This window comes from Schistocerca americana, chromosome 4 (genome assembly GCF_021461395.2).
Source record: "Schistocerca americana isolate TAMUIC-IGC-003095 chromosome 4, iqSchAmer2.1, whole genome shotgun sequence".
NCBI classification, from domain to species: domain Eukaryota; kingdom Metazoa; phylum Arthropoda; class Insecta; order Orthoptera; family Acrididae; genus Schistocerca; species Schistocerca americana.
Window position 1 is genome coordinate 98,781,664 of NC_060122.1, and position 13,694 is coordinate 98,795,357.

The 13,694-nt window shown below is 45.8% G+C and overlaps 1 protein-coding gene across 1 annotated transcript in view; it reads right to left on the bottom strand.

Annotated features, from left to right (window-relative positions):
- Positions 1–13,694, bottom strand: part of LOC124612534 (1-phosphatidylinositol 4,5-bisphosphate phosphodiesterase gamma-1) — a 258,728-nt gene that overhangs the window by 15,241 nt on the left and 229,793 nt on the right. The window contains exon 21 of the mRNA XM_047140800.1: positions 8,211–8,318. Coding sequence (XP_046996756.1) covers positions 8,211–8,318 — 108 coding nt within the window. The remainder of the gene's footprint in view (positions 1–8,210; positions 8,319–13,694) is intronic.

Here is a 13,694-nt window from a genome sequence, read left to right on the forward strand (position 1 = left end):
GAGGCAGGGGGGGGGGGGGAGAGGCGGAGGGGGGGGGGAGAGGCGGAGGGGGGGGAGGCGGAGGGGGGGGGGGGGGAGAGGCGGAGGGGGGGGGAGAGGCGGAAGGGGGGGGAGAGGCGGAGGGGGGGGGAGGCGGAGGGGGGGGGAGAGGCGGAGGGGGGGGGAGAGGCGGAAGGGGGGGGGGAGAGGCGGAGGGGGGGGGGGGAGAGGCGGAGGGGGGGGGGAGAGGCGGAGGGGGGGGGAGAGGCAGAGGGGGGGAGAGGCGGAGGGGGGGGAGAGGCGGAGGGGGGGGAGAGGCGGAGGGGGGGGAGAGGCGGAGGGGGGGGAGAGGCGAAGGGGGGGGAGAGGCGAAGGGGGGGGAGGCGGAGGGGGGGGGAGGCGGAGGGGGGGAGAGGCGGAGGGGGGGGAGAGGCAGAGGGGGGGAGAGGCAGAGGGGGGGAGAGGCAGAGGGGGGGGAGTGGCAGAGGGGGGGGAGTGGCAGAGGGGGGGAGTGGCAGAGGGGGGGGGAGTGGCAGAGGGGGGGGGTGGAGTGGCAGAGGGGGGGGGGGAGTGGCAGAGGGGGGGGGAGTGGCAGAGGGGGGGGAGTGGCAGAGGGGGGGGAGTGGCAGAGGGGGGGGAGTGGCAGAGGGGGGGGGAGTGGCAGAGGGGGGGGGAGTGGCAGAGGGGGGGGAGAGGCAGAGGGGGGGGGGAGAGGCAGAGGGGGGGAGAGGCGGAGGGGGGGGGAGAGGCGGAGGGGGGGGAGAGGCAGAGGGGGGGGGGGAGAGGCAGAGGGGGGAGAGGCAGAGGGGGGAGAGGCAGAGGGGGGAGAGGCGGAGGGGGGGAGAGGTGGAGGGGGGGAGAGGCGGAGGGGGGGAGAGGCGGAGGGGGGGAGAGGCGGAGGGGGGGAGAGGCGGAGGGGGGGAGAGGCGGAGAGGCGGAGGGGGGGAGAGGCGGAGGGGGGGGAGAGGCGGAGGGGGGGAGAGGCGGAGGGGGGGAGAGGCGGAGGGGGGGAGAGGCGGAGGGGGGGAGAGGCGGAGGGGGGGAGAGGCGGAGGGGGGGAGAGGCGGAGGGGGGGAGAGGCGGAGGGGGGGAGAGGCGGAGGGGGGGAGAGGCGGAGGGGGGGAGAGGCGGAGGGGGGGGAGAGGCGGAGGGGGGGGAGAGGCGGAGGGGGGGGAGAGGCGGAGGGGGGGGAGAGGCGGAGGGGGGGAGAGGCGGAGGGGGGGAGAGGCGGAGGGGGGGAGAGGCGGAGGGGGGGAGAGGCGGAGGGGGGGAGAGGCGGAGGGGGGGAGAGGCGGAGGGGGGGAGAGGCGGAGGGGGGGAGAGGCGGAGGGGGGGAGAGGCGGAGGGGGGGAGAGGCGGAGGGGGGGAGAGGCGGAGGGGGGGAGAGGCGGAGGGGGGGAGAGGCGGAGGGGGGGAGAGGCGGAGGGGGGGAGAGGCGGAGGGGGGGAGAGGCGGAGGGGGGGAGAGGCGGAGGGGGGAGAGGCGGAGGGGGGAGTGGCGGAGGGGGGAGTGGCGGAGGGGGGAGTGGCGGAGGGGGGAGTGGCGGAGGGGGGAGTGGCGGAGGGGGGAGTGGCGGAGGGGGGAGTGGCGGAGGGGGGAGTGGCGGAGGGGGGAGTGGCGGAGGGGGGAGTGGCGGAGGGGGGAGTGGCGGAGGGGGGAGTGGCGGAGGGGGGAGTGGCGGAGGGGGGAGTGGCGGAGGGGGGAGTGGCGGAGGGGGGAGTGGCGGAGGGGGGAGTGGCGGAGGGGGGAGTGGCGGAGGGGGGAGTGGCGGAGGGGGGAGTGGCGGAGGGGGGAGTGGCGGAGGGGGGAGTGGCGGAGGGGGGAGTGGCGGAGGGGGGAGTGGCGGAGGGGGGAGTGGCGGAGGGGGGAGTGGCGGAGGGGGGAGTGGCGGAGGGGGGAGTGGCGGAGGGGGGAGTGGCGGAGGGGGGAGTGGCGGAGGGGGGAGTGGCGGAGGGGGAGTGGCGGAGGGGGGAGTGGCGGAGGGGGGAGTGGCGGAGGGGGGAGTGGCGGAGGGGGGAGTGGCGGAGGGGGGAGTGGCGGAGGGGGGAGTGGCGGAGGGGGGAGTGGCGGAGGGGGGAGTGGCGGAGGGGGGATTGGCGGAGGGGGGATTGGCGGAGGGGAGAGAGGCTCTCCTCCCCCCTCCGCCCGGTGTCTCCTCAGCCTCTCCCTCTCTGTCCCCTCCGCCATCTCCTTCTCTGCCTCCCTCTCACCCTCCCAGCCCACCCCTTTCTCAATTCTCCCCCTTTCCTCCTCTCCTGCCTCCTACGGCTTCCTCCTTTGCTTCACACATTAGTTAAGTGTTTGCTATATTCTTCTCAAAGTATGCCTTTATGTCCAAAGTCTGTTTTCATGGATATTGTCAGAAATTCAAATTTTAAGAGATTTAATAGAACAAATTTGCTGTGAAATACTGCATAGTTCCAGTTGCCCTTCTGTTTTTTCTAGTGAACTTACATTGAAATGTGCTATAGTGGCTTGACGTTTTTGTATGAAATTTGGGAGGGGGGGGGGGGGGGGGCAATAAAAAGAAACCCTTATTTGGTTCTGCCGCCTTGATCAAGAGAATAAGTGTGTGTGCTAAAATACGAGGGCCGTTCAGAAAGTAACCTCCGGTTGATTTAAAAAAATACACCAAGTTAAATAAAAATATTTTAATATATACATCTTACAACTACATCTTTGCACTATTTTTCTACATAGTCTCCATAGCGATTGAGGCACTTATCGTATCTCTTCACAAGCTTTGAAATTCCTTCTGCATAAAAATCACCCGCTTGTGCCTGGAGCCAGCCTGTGACCGCATCTTTGAGTTCTTCGTCGTCATCAAACCGCTGTGACCCGAGCCATTTCTTCAAATGCATGAAGAGGTGATAATCACTTGGCGCCAGGTCTGGGCTGTAAGGTGGATGGTTGATAACGTCCCACTTGAAGGACTCAAGAAGGGCCGTTGTTCTGCGAGCAGAGTGAGGACGGGCGTTATCGTGCAAAAAAATGATACCGGAAGTCGGCATACCACGGCGTTTGTTCTGTATAGCCCGTCGTAACTTTTTTATTGTTTCACAGTACACGTCTTGATTAATGGTCGTACCACGTTCCATGAATTCAACCAACAACACCCCTTTGGCATCCAAAAACACCGTTGCCATCAGTTTTCTGGCAGAAAAATCTTGCGAGGCTTTTCTTGGTTTGGTAGGCGAATTTGAATGTGCCCACATCTTTGATTGTTCTTTTGTCTCAGGGTTCACGTACTTAATCCAGGTTTCGTCACCGGTCACGATTCTGTTTAGTCACGATTCTGTTTAACAATGGTTCTCCTTTGTCCTCATAACGTGACAGAAAGTCTAATGCAGAGGCCATTCTTTGAGTTTTGTGGTGGTTGGTAAGAATTTTGGGCACCCATCGTGCACAGAACTTACGGTAACCCAATCTTGCTGTCACTATCTCGTACAAGAGAGTCTTAGAAATCTGTGGAAAACCAGTAGACAACTCCGACATTGAGAAACGTCGATTTTCACGAACTTTTGCATCAACTGTCTGAACGAGTTCGTCAGTCACCAATGATGGTCTACCACTCCTCTCTTCATCATGAACGTTTTCTCGTCCACTTTTAAATAAACGTACCCATTCACGGACAACCCCTTCACTCATAACTCTTGGTCTGTACACGGCACAAAGCTCACGATGAATAGCTGCTGCAGAATATCCTTTGGCTGTAAAAAACCTTATGACAGCACGCACTTCACATTTGGCGGGGTTTTCTATTGCAGTACACATTTCAAACTGCCACAAAAACTAAACTAGCGCAGGTACGACGTTTACTCGACCACGGCTTGATGCCGACTGACCTGTTGAGTGCGTGAACGCACAGATGGCGTCGCTACTCCCCCCAAAACCCGCACTGTGACCAATCGGAGGTTACTTTCTGAACCGCCCTCGTAGGATGACATTTTGCAAATTGTTGGTGACAACCAACCACAAAGACTTTTAAAATGGTTTATTTCAATGTCATAATTGATTTTCAGCTCCAAAACCACTACTTCATTCCTCATGCACCTTACTTTATGCTAAACCACAACTACTTCTCATTTGAAGGGAAGGTATATAAAAAAATCTGCCGGACATTGATGGACACGTGCATGGCACCCTCTTATGCCAACCTTTTTGTGGGCGATAAAGAGGTTCAGATTCACTGATGGCATCTTCATGATCTGGACTCAGGGCCAAGACACCCTATCTTCGTTCTTTCACAATCTCAACGCCTTCTCTACCATCCGCTTCAGTTGGTCCTCCTCCTAGAAATTGACCTCATACTCTCTGATGGCTCCATCCATACCTCTGTCCACATTAAACCCACCAGCCACTAACAGTAGCTGCATTTTGACAGCTGTAATCACTTTCAAGCAAAAAAATATCTCCCATATGGCCCGTCTACCTGGGGATGGCTTATCTGCAGTAACAAAAACTCCCTTGCTCAGTATGCTGAGGTTCTCACCAAGGCCTTCACAGACAGGCACTATCCCCCAGACCACGTCCGTAAACAAGTCTCCCATGGCATAAAATATTACTGAATGAAAATTTGCAAAATATGTCAGCTTACTGATTTCTGTCTGCTGAATATTTGAAGTGCAAATGTGGCTGAACTAAGTTGTTTTAGGAGCTCCAAACCATCCTTTTTCCAGTTTAAAATCTCACCGGTATTGACACATGCCCTATTATGAACCATGTCCCATGGTTTTGACGGCTATGGGACCACCACAAATCACAGCAACTTCAGTGTAATAATTGTCTTTGAATTTCTGTTTGTCTCAGTGTGTATTTCTTTCAGTTACTTTCCGTACAAGACCATAGCAGTTCTTTCTATGTATAGTCCAAGTTTCATGGAGCTATGTTATTTAAGAGTTATATTTCAATGTAAGTTACTTTCATTTTTAAGTTTTGCACACCAGTGTACATTGATGTGCATTTTCATTAATCCAATTATGGAAATATGACAGAATGCTGAATCCTTCATACATACAGGTAATACAGGACAGAGAAAATAAAAGTGGGCTGAACGAGTGGATACAGTTGGATGTGAATGTATGCACATAACCACACCTGTGATGTGCATACACCATGTGTACACCCATCACGTGATCCACACCAGTTCAGAGCATAGTGTGGTCTGTGTCAGTGTGAGTGGAGTAGTGCAAAAGGGACAACGGTACTCACAGTGGAGCAGTTTGTGTTCATTGTGGAAAGTTACGTGACAACAAAAGCAATGCTTAGTCTAAAAACGGTGTCAGACAGGATCTGTTTTGAACAAGTCAAAAAACATTCCGAAATGTGCCCACACACCAGAAAAAAAAAGGATGCAGTTCACCAGAAAATGCTTCAAAGTCTTACCAAATCAACTCGACACCTGTCGCAAGAGACTCGCATATCACATTGATCGTGCAGATGAACACTCCACCTGGACCTGTACAGGCATCTCTACTGAGCGTCTGTTGTTCATGAATTAAAACCAGCAGATGCTCTTCAGTGACTCCAGTTTTGCTAGTGACTGTTTGCTGAGATAAAAACGAATGATTTGTGCATGGATCTGTTCTTTCATTCTGACGAAACCTGGTTTCACTTGAATGGTTATGTCAATTCACACAATCAAAGGTTCTGGGCAGCAGAGAATTCATATCACTACCATGAAAAATCATTGCATGATTAGGTCAGGGTTTGGTGTGTAGTGTCTGCATGTTGCATTATTGTTTCCATCGTCTTTCATTAGGTGATGACTTTGGTGCATTACATTGCCAAAATTTTGAAACCATTTGTGGCAGTATTAATGAAGGAGGAAGAGCTACAATTACTTACAACAGGGTGAGGCAACTTGCCATATAGCCACAAACCTCTGTGCATATTTACACAATCTTCTCACCTGACAAGAGTTGTCAGCAGAGGTCACTCTGGTTGTGGTCCTAGATGGCCACCCAGGTCACATGATCTGTCAATGTTTTATTACTTTGTGTGGGGAGCCCATACATCTAAGATAGTCATAGTCTTCAAGAACTGCAGCAGAACATTTCAGATGACATTCTAGCAATTCCAGCAGTTCAGCTTGAAATCTGCCTTCAGTACCCAAAAATGCCAAGAGATGAATGGTGGTCACTTTAAACATCTGCTATAGTCTGGTTAGTACTGTATTTCCTTCCCTTTACTGTGTTTCTTTGTAACCAGGAACTCTGTTCTCCGGGTTACTTTTATCTGCCCCACCTTGTATGAATAAAGCACTGTGCAGTGCAAACCAATCCCACTCTCCTAATGTACCCCAGTATCAATTCTGACCACACCATTGAACAGAACAAAAGAAGCACTCGATATATTTAAAAATTTATTGTAAAAATGATGAGCATGTGTGTTCAAAATATATTTTATTATTGTTTGTTAATGAACCAGCAGACTTTGAATGATGTGTGGGATTACAAAATGACCAGCAAAGAGAGGCATACCTTTCAATACATTAACAGTAGGCATAATTTATTGTAAATTTGTACTGTGGGATATCTTCTTAGATTTTGATGGTTACGATGGGGTCTGGTGTAATGCGAGAGTATATAAGGCCGAGTGACAGAACACTTGTTGTATGTCATACTTTCTCCCTTGGCTACGTAGGATCTGGTTTCACACTCTAATATATTTTTGATTCACAGTCTGGATATACGTTCAATACTTTGAATTATTCAGCTCTTGTTAGGTGAGAGAATTTGGTTATGAGCTGATACTTAAGTTTTTGCATGTGATAGTCACTGAGCAGCCATCAGAACATAGAAATGTGTGTGGGCTTTCAGTCATAGGCACTGGCATAGTTTAAATGCTTTCAAACATCATACGCAGAAAGTAGGCTAATGCCATGAGACTTTGAACTGTATTTTGATGTATGAACTGTTTGACTTCAGTGAAAGTACAGGTGTGTCAGAACTTTCTAGTAATGTGTCATTAACATAGATAGATAGATAGATAGATAGTAGTTTCAAGGAATTGTCTAGCACATATATGCAAGTCTGCTGCACTTGCAGTGTTTGCTAGCGCTCCACTTGACCCACATCTGTTATTTGAAACAGTGTGATGCCATGAATTGCAAGTTTTAATACAAATTATATGAATAAATATTTACTTTTAATTTCAATCACACAGTTTCAATGATCACTGGAAACCACAACTTTAAAAATCATTGATATCAGTGTCAATCAGCTGTAGTGCTCAATACATTTTTTTTATTGGTTACCATCACTGATTTTCCTGGCTAACAGGCATATATTAGTTGTAAATGTGGCTGATTTAACACTTATTCAACCCTATGATCATGCATAAAACTTGTTTTATTTTCAGCTTGAACAGACGTAGGGCACATAAGTAAGCACTTGCAACACAGCAGTACAATGTACCAAACAAGCTACTGTAATTCAGGGTCATGCATTTGCTCAGTTCACCTTAACTGATTGACGGTTGCTCTTGTTGGCAAGAGACAGCCAAATTCAAAAGGTGGGACCTTACAAGTTTTCTTCTTATTTTGAAGTTTAGAAATTGCTTTAGCCATAAAATCTACTAGATTTATCTGCAGTTGCTTTGTCTTTAAGGAAGGCTCTATTATAGAGCTGCTTCACTGAATTAAAAGGTTCCTTCAATCATCTTTACTCCACTGTGTATACAGAATGTGGTATCTTTCCCCCTTTTCATTTCACAATAAGACATTGTTAAGCATGTTCATCCCACTACTTGATTTTAGTTTTGTTGATATCTCCTCAAAAGGGCTAGCCTCGCTCATCATGTGTTGTTTCCCCCCTTGATGCCTCTCCCAGAGCACCAAAGGCTTTTGGTTTTTGTTTGACACGAACCACATAGCTACCATCAGCATTAAAGCATCTAAACACATCACTGGCACTGAGCAGGGCAATTTCCCTAGTACTTGCCTTCCATCAACTGTTTTTGCTTTGACAATTGTAAACTAAAGCTCTGTGCCTTTCTTGTACCCCACTTTGTCGACCTACGATCTCTACACACTCTAAAACATATAATGTTCCACCATCTGAAACTCTGTAGCTTACATTTTCTTTCTCCTGTTTCCTACCTTCCCTAACCCCCTGAAGAAAAAATAAAAATATTTGCACGTTAAAGTTTCAACAATCATCATGACGTATGCCTGAAATACTAAGAAGGAGAAATTAATGTGTTAGCACATAAAACTGCTTTCGACTTACCATTGGATTTGTTATACTGATATGAACTAGCAATGATGCTAGCTCAAGATCTTCACTATAGCCATTTTTCAGTGGAACACTTCTGTATCCTGTTCGGAGGCAGAGCACCTAAAAATATGAATTATTTTTATTTAAACAAATTGAATCTGTACATAATTAATTGTAGGATAAACTTGTTAATGATGTTTTACTCACCAACAGTAATAACTAATGTCTAATTTACAATGACATAAAACATAATCTTTTATCTCAGGGATTTTGTAAAAATGAAGGAAGATTAAGGTTTAAAATAGCATTGCCAACAAGATCAGTGGAGATGAATTACAAACTTTGAATGGTTACACAAACAGTTAAGAAAATCATGTGTGCCCTATTTCAAGGTTCACCCAGCAATTATGGAAACCTTGGAAAACCTAAACTTGTACAGACATAAGGTAATTTGAATTCTTTTCTTGTAATTGAATCCAGCACCATCTCACATGACAAAATATCCAAGTTTTCAATGTGTGTTGTTGTTTTTCAACACTTTACATGAGCAACACTCTTTGACAGCGTGCAGTAATTCAGAAATCTGTTTGATTTTCTTCTTCAGGAAAACTATAACTTATGAAATCTGCAGCATGTGGTACCCATTTCAGCAAAGTGGATAAAAAGACAGCAATACAGTATTAACTGTCAAGGCAGACTTCAAATACCATTCATATAAGAGAGTTATAATGAACCATTCGCTCTACTGAAACATGTTGAAGGTAAACATCTCTTTACAGAGTTACGCAGTATCCAGACAATTTACCTGCAGTTTAACTCCCTGTCTCTATTTTAATGGACTGAATACAAACAGATAAATAAAACTCCTGTGTACCTGTCAACACTTAACAACCTATATCCCCTAATATTTGGTTTTGTTTGTTTATTTTGTTGTTATTGTTATTACTCTTGCCGTCATTGTTGCCACTGTCATCTTCTGTCCGAAGACTGGCTTGATGCAACTCTTCTAATGTAACAGACAGATTCACTTAGCCAACATTGTGATACCCGCAACTAACATACATCACAGTATACTTGCATATTTCTTTTTCCATAGTTAATTTTTCAATTCTGATAGCATTTCATTTCATAGTTTACATCAGTAAAATGCCAACCATAATTCTTTAAGAAATCGAACTTCCACATATAAAACAGCTTCAAACATCTGAATACTTTACAAATGAATTAATGTATTAAATATTTAATGTTAAGCATGTAAAACCATTATCACTGAAGATGCAAAACCCTAATTATGATTGTTTTATTAGTTTCAGATTATCCCCCCTCGGTTAATGAAAAAGTACAATCATGGTTAAAGTTTGTTGGAAGTATTAAGTGCTCTCATTATCAAACAATGGGTAATTTGCAATTCCTTCCAAGAAAAAAGTAGTTTTTGATGTACCTAATGATTATGATATCATACCTCAAGAAATATGTGTTGTAAAAGGATATAATTTCATAGGTACATTCAATGGCATATGTGCATACTGTCTGCAAAACGTGTTGTGAATACAATCAGTAGTGAAGAATTAATAAATTAAAACATTATACCTGACGCTGAAGTTTTACTGCACAAACAGGAGAAAATGTAATAAGTGATAAACTTTTTTTTCTTTCTCCTTCCATCATTTTGTTCAGTGTGTCAGTGAGAAAAAAAGGTTTGAAGTCATGAGTAAAATTTGTTGTAACTCATAAGTCGTCTTATTCTTAAGTAATGGATGAATATAATCTGGGCAATGTGTGCACAGTGAGCTACGCTACTTACGTGTATATATCTTACACAGTTTCTAACAACGTAAAAAAGTTTAACAAAAAATAATGACAGCAGTTTAAGTTTGGTCGATAATTATATGAAATACTGAAAACCAAATTTTTTTTTGCACCAGGTAGCTACATAGGAAAATGCAACTGACTGTGTGCTCCACATTAGCCATTTGGTAACACAGTTTGCTGGTATTCGGAATAAGCTCCCTCTATAAGTTTTCTTTTACTTACATTCAGTTTTAAATGAAATAACTGCAAATCAAATAACAATAGATACACATAACATGTTGTATTCTCAAAATTACATAATTCACATAAAGACTTAAGATTCTGAAGAATTACACTTACTGGAAAGATGATCATACTAATTACCATTTTAATTCTTCTGGACAAATGCTGACCGCCAAAGTGAAATAGAAAAAATACTGAATTAAGTTAAATGTGATAATTCTGGAAATTTCATCAGAAAAGAAAATGTCGATAAAAATAATCAATGTAATTGGGTTAGTCTAAGATGCCAAGCAAATTGTAATGTGAATCCTGTAAGGAAATGATTTGGATTATACTGTGAGTCTTAACAAATACACTACTGGCCATTAAAATTGCTACACCAAGAAGAAATGCAGATGATAAACGGGCATTCATTGGACAAATATATTATACTAGAACTGACATGTGATTACATTTTCACGCAATTTGGGTGCATAGATCCTGAAAAATCAGTACCCAAAACAACCACTTCTGGCAGTAATAACGGCCTTGATACGCCTGGGCATTGAGTCAAACAGAGCTTGGATGGTGTGTACAGGTACAGCTCACAATGCAGCTTCAACACCATACCACAGTTCATCACGAGTAGTGACTGGCGTATTGTGACGAGCCAGTTGCTCGGCCACCATTGACCAGACGTTTTCAATTGGTGAGAGATCTGGAGAATGTGCTGGTCAGGGCAGCAGTCGAACATTTTCTGTATCCAGAAAGGCCTGTACAGGACCTGCAACATGCGGTCGTGCATTATCCTGCTGAAATGTAGGGTTTCGAAGGGATCGAATGAAGGGTAGAGCCACGGGTCATAACACATCTGAAATGTAACGTCCACTGTTCAAAGTGCCGTCAATGCAAACAAGAGGTGACCGAGACGTGTAACCAATGGCACCCCATACCATCACGCCGGGTGATACGCCAGTATGGCGATGACGAATACACGCTTCCAATGTGCGTTCACTGCGACGTTGCCAAACACGGATGCGACCATCATGATGCTGTAAACAGAACCTGGATTCATCCGAAAAAATGACGTTTTGCCATTCGTGCACCCAGCAATGGCCTTGCCGCAGTGGATACACCGGTTCCCGTGAGTTCACTGAAGTTAAGCGCTGTCGGGCGTGGCCGGCACTTGTATGGGTGACCATCCAGCCGCCATGTGCTGTTGCCATTTTTCGGGGTGCACTCAGCCTCGTGATGCCAATTGAGGAGCTACTCGACCGAATAGTAGCGGCTCCGGTCGAAGAAAACCATCATAACGACCAGGAGAGCGGTGTGCTGACCACATGCCCATCCTATCCGCATCCTCCACTGAGGCGGTTGGATGGTCCTAATGGGCCACTTGTGGCCTGAAGACAGAGTGCATTCGTGCACCCAAGTTCGTCGTTGAGTACACCATCGCAGGCACTCCTGTCTGTGATGCAGCATCAAGGGTAACCGCAGCCACGGTGTCCAAGCTGATAGTCCATGCTGCTGCAAACATCGTTGGACTGTTCGTGCAGATGGTTGTTGTCTTGCAAACGTCCCCATCTGTTGACTCAGGGATCGAGACATGGCTGCACGATCCATTACAGCCATGCAGATAAGATGCCTGTCATCTCGATTGCTAGTGATACAAGGCCATTGGGATCCAGCATGGTGTTCCATATTACCCTCCTGAACCCACTGATTCCATATTCTGCTAACAGTCATTGGATCTCGACCAACGTGAGCAGCAATGTCGCAATAAGATAAACCACAATCGCAATAGGTTACAATCTGACCTTTATAGATGTCAAAAACATGATGGTACGCATTTCTCCTCCTTACACGAGGCATCACAACAACGTTTCACCTGGCAACGCCGGTCAACTGCTGTTTGTGATGAGAAATTGGTTGGAAATTTTCCTCATGGCAGCGCGTTGTAGGTGTCACCACCGGCGCCAACGATGTGCGAATGCTCTGTAAAGCTAATCATTTGCATATCACAGCATCTTCTTCCTGTCGGTTAAATTTCGCGTCTGTAGCACGTCATCTTCATGATGTAGCAATTTTAATGGCCAGTAGTGTACGTAAACACTGCTTTGATTATTATAAGATCATGAAAGTAGCTGCAGCTGTGACCACATGGGAGAGTTTTAGAGTGTTTTTGCTCAGTCTGGCACAGTGTGTCTGTGCTCAAAAGCTTTGCAGTGGAGAAGCAGAAGGGAAGAATCAATCAACAAATGAGGAATTCTGTAAAATTTTGGTTGTCAGAACATTATTTCTAATTATGCAGGAATGCAACATCTTCCAAGAGAATCATCCAATACTTTCTGCATCTGTACCAAATGAAAAGGATGTGATAACGTGATAGTCCATCAGACATCTCCAATTCATCAAGATCTGTATCGACTGTTATAAAATTCTTTCTTGCTCCAAAACATTTCTTTTGCAACAATCTGCATAAGTTAATGAAAAGACTGCAATTTTTGAACTTAAATTTATAAGCAGTTTATGTCCTAGTCATAATGAGAAACGTTTCATTTTAAATGTTTGCCTATCCTATGCAAGTCTCTTCATCTCTCCATAACTAATGCAACTTGCAATACGTGCATTTGAACCTGCTTATTGTGTTCAACTCTTGGTCTCTCTCTGCAATTTTTGCCTCACAATTCCCTCCATGACCAAACTGACAAATCTTTTATGCCTCAGTATGCGTCCAATCAACCGTTCCCTTCTTCTAGTCAAATTTTATGGTAAAGTTGTTTTCCAATTTTATTCAGTACCACCTCATCACTTATCCAAACTACCCATTTAATTTTCAACTCCCTTCTGTAATACCACATTTCAAAAGAATCTATTCTCTTCTTATCTAAACTGTTTATTATTCACATTTCACTTGTGTTCAAGGCTACATTCTGGTCAAGTCCTTACACTAGTAAACAGCTAACCTTGGGCACAATCCCACTGCTAGGTTGCCTATCTATTGGACTCCAGAGATAATAAAGATTTTATTTTCTTTTTCACACAGTTACTGAGTGAATTAAAAAATTTAAAATACTAGCATAATCCGCCCATTACGAGTCAAAATCTTATGTTAAAGCTTTAATTCTATGAGTCAAATTTACAGTTAGAAACTGTGTACGTGTCTTGAGGGTATGTAACTAACTGTACAGAAATTACCCAGACTATATTTATTCTGTATTTGAGAATGAGAGCATTTAGCACCATCCAGCATACTTTACACATAATTTCACACCTTCTTGAATCTTGTTCTCAATGTCACTCTCCATAAAATGATGGACGGGTAAAAGTTTATCATTTGCTATATTTTCACTGTTCTTGCAGTAAAACTGCAGCATCAGCCACGATGTTCTAATTTATTATTTCTCTACTGTTAACTCTAATCTCAATGCATTTTGCCTACAGTATGAGGATACTACTGAATGTACTCACAAAAATAGTATC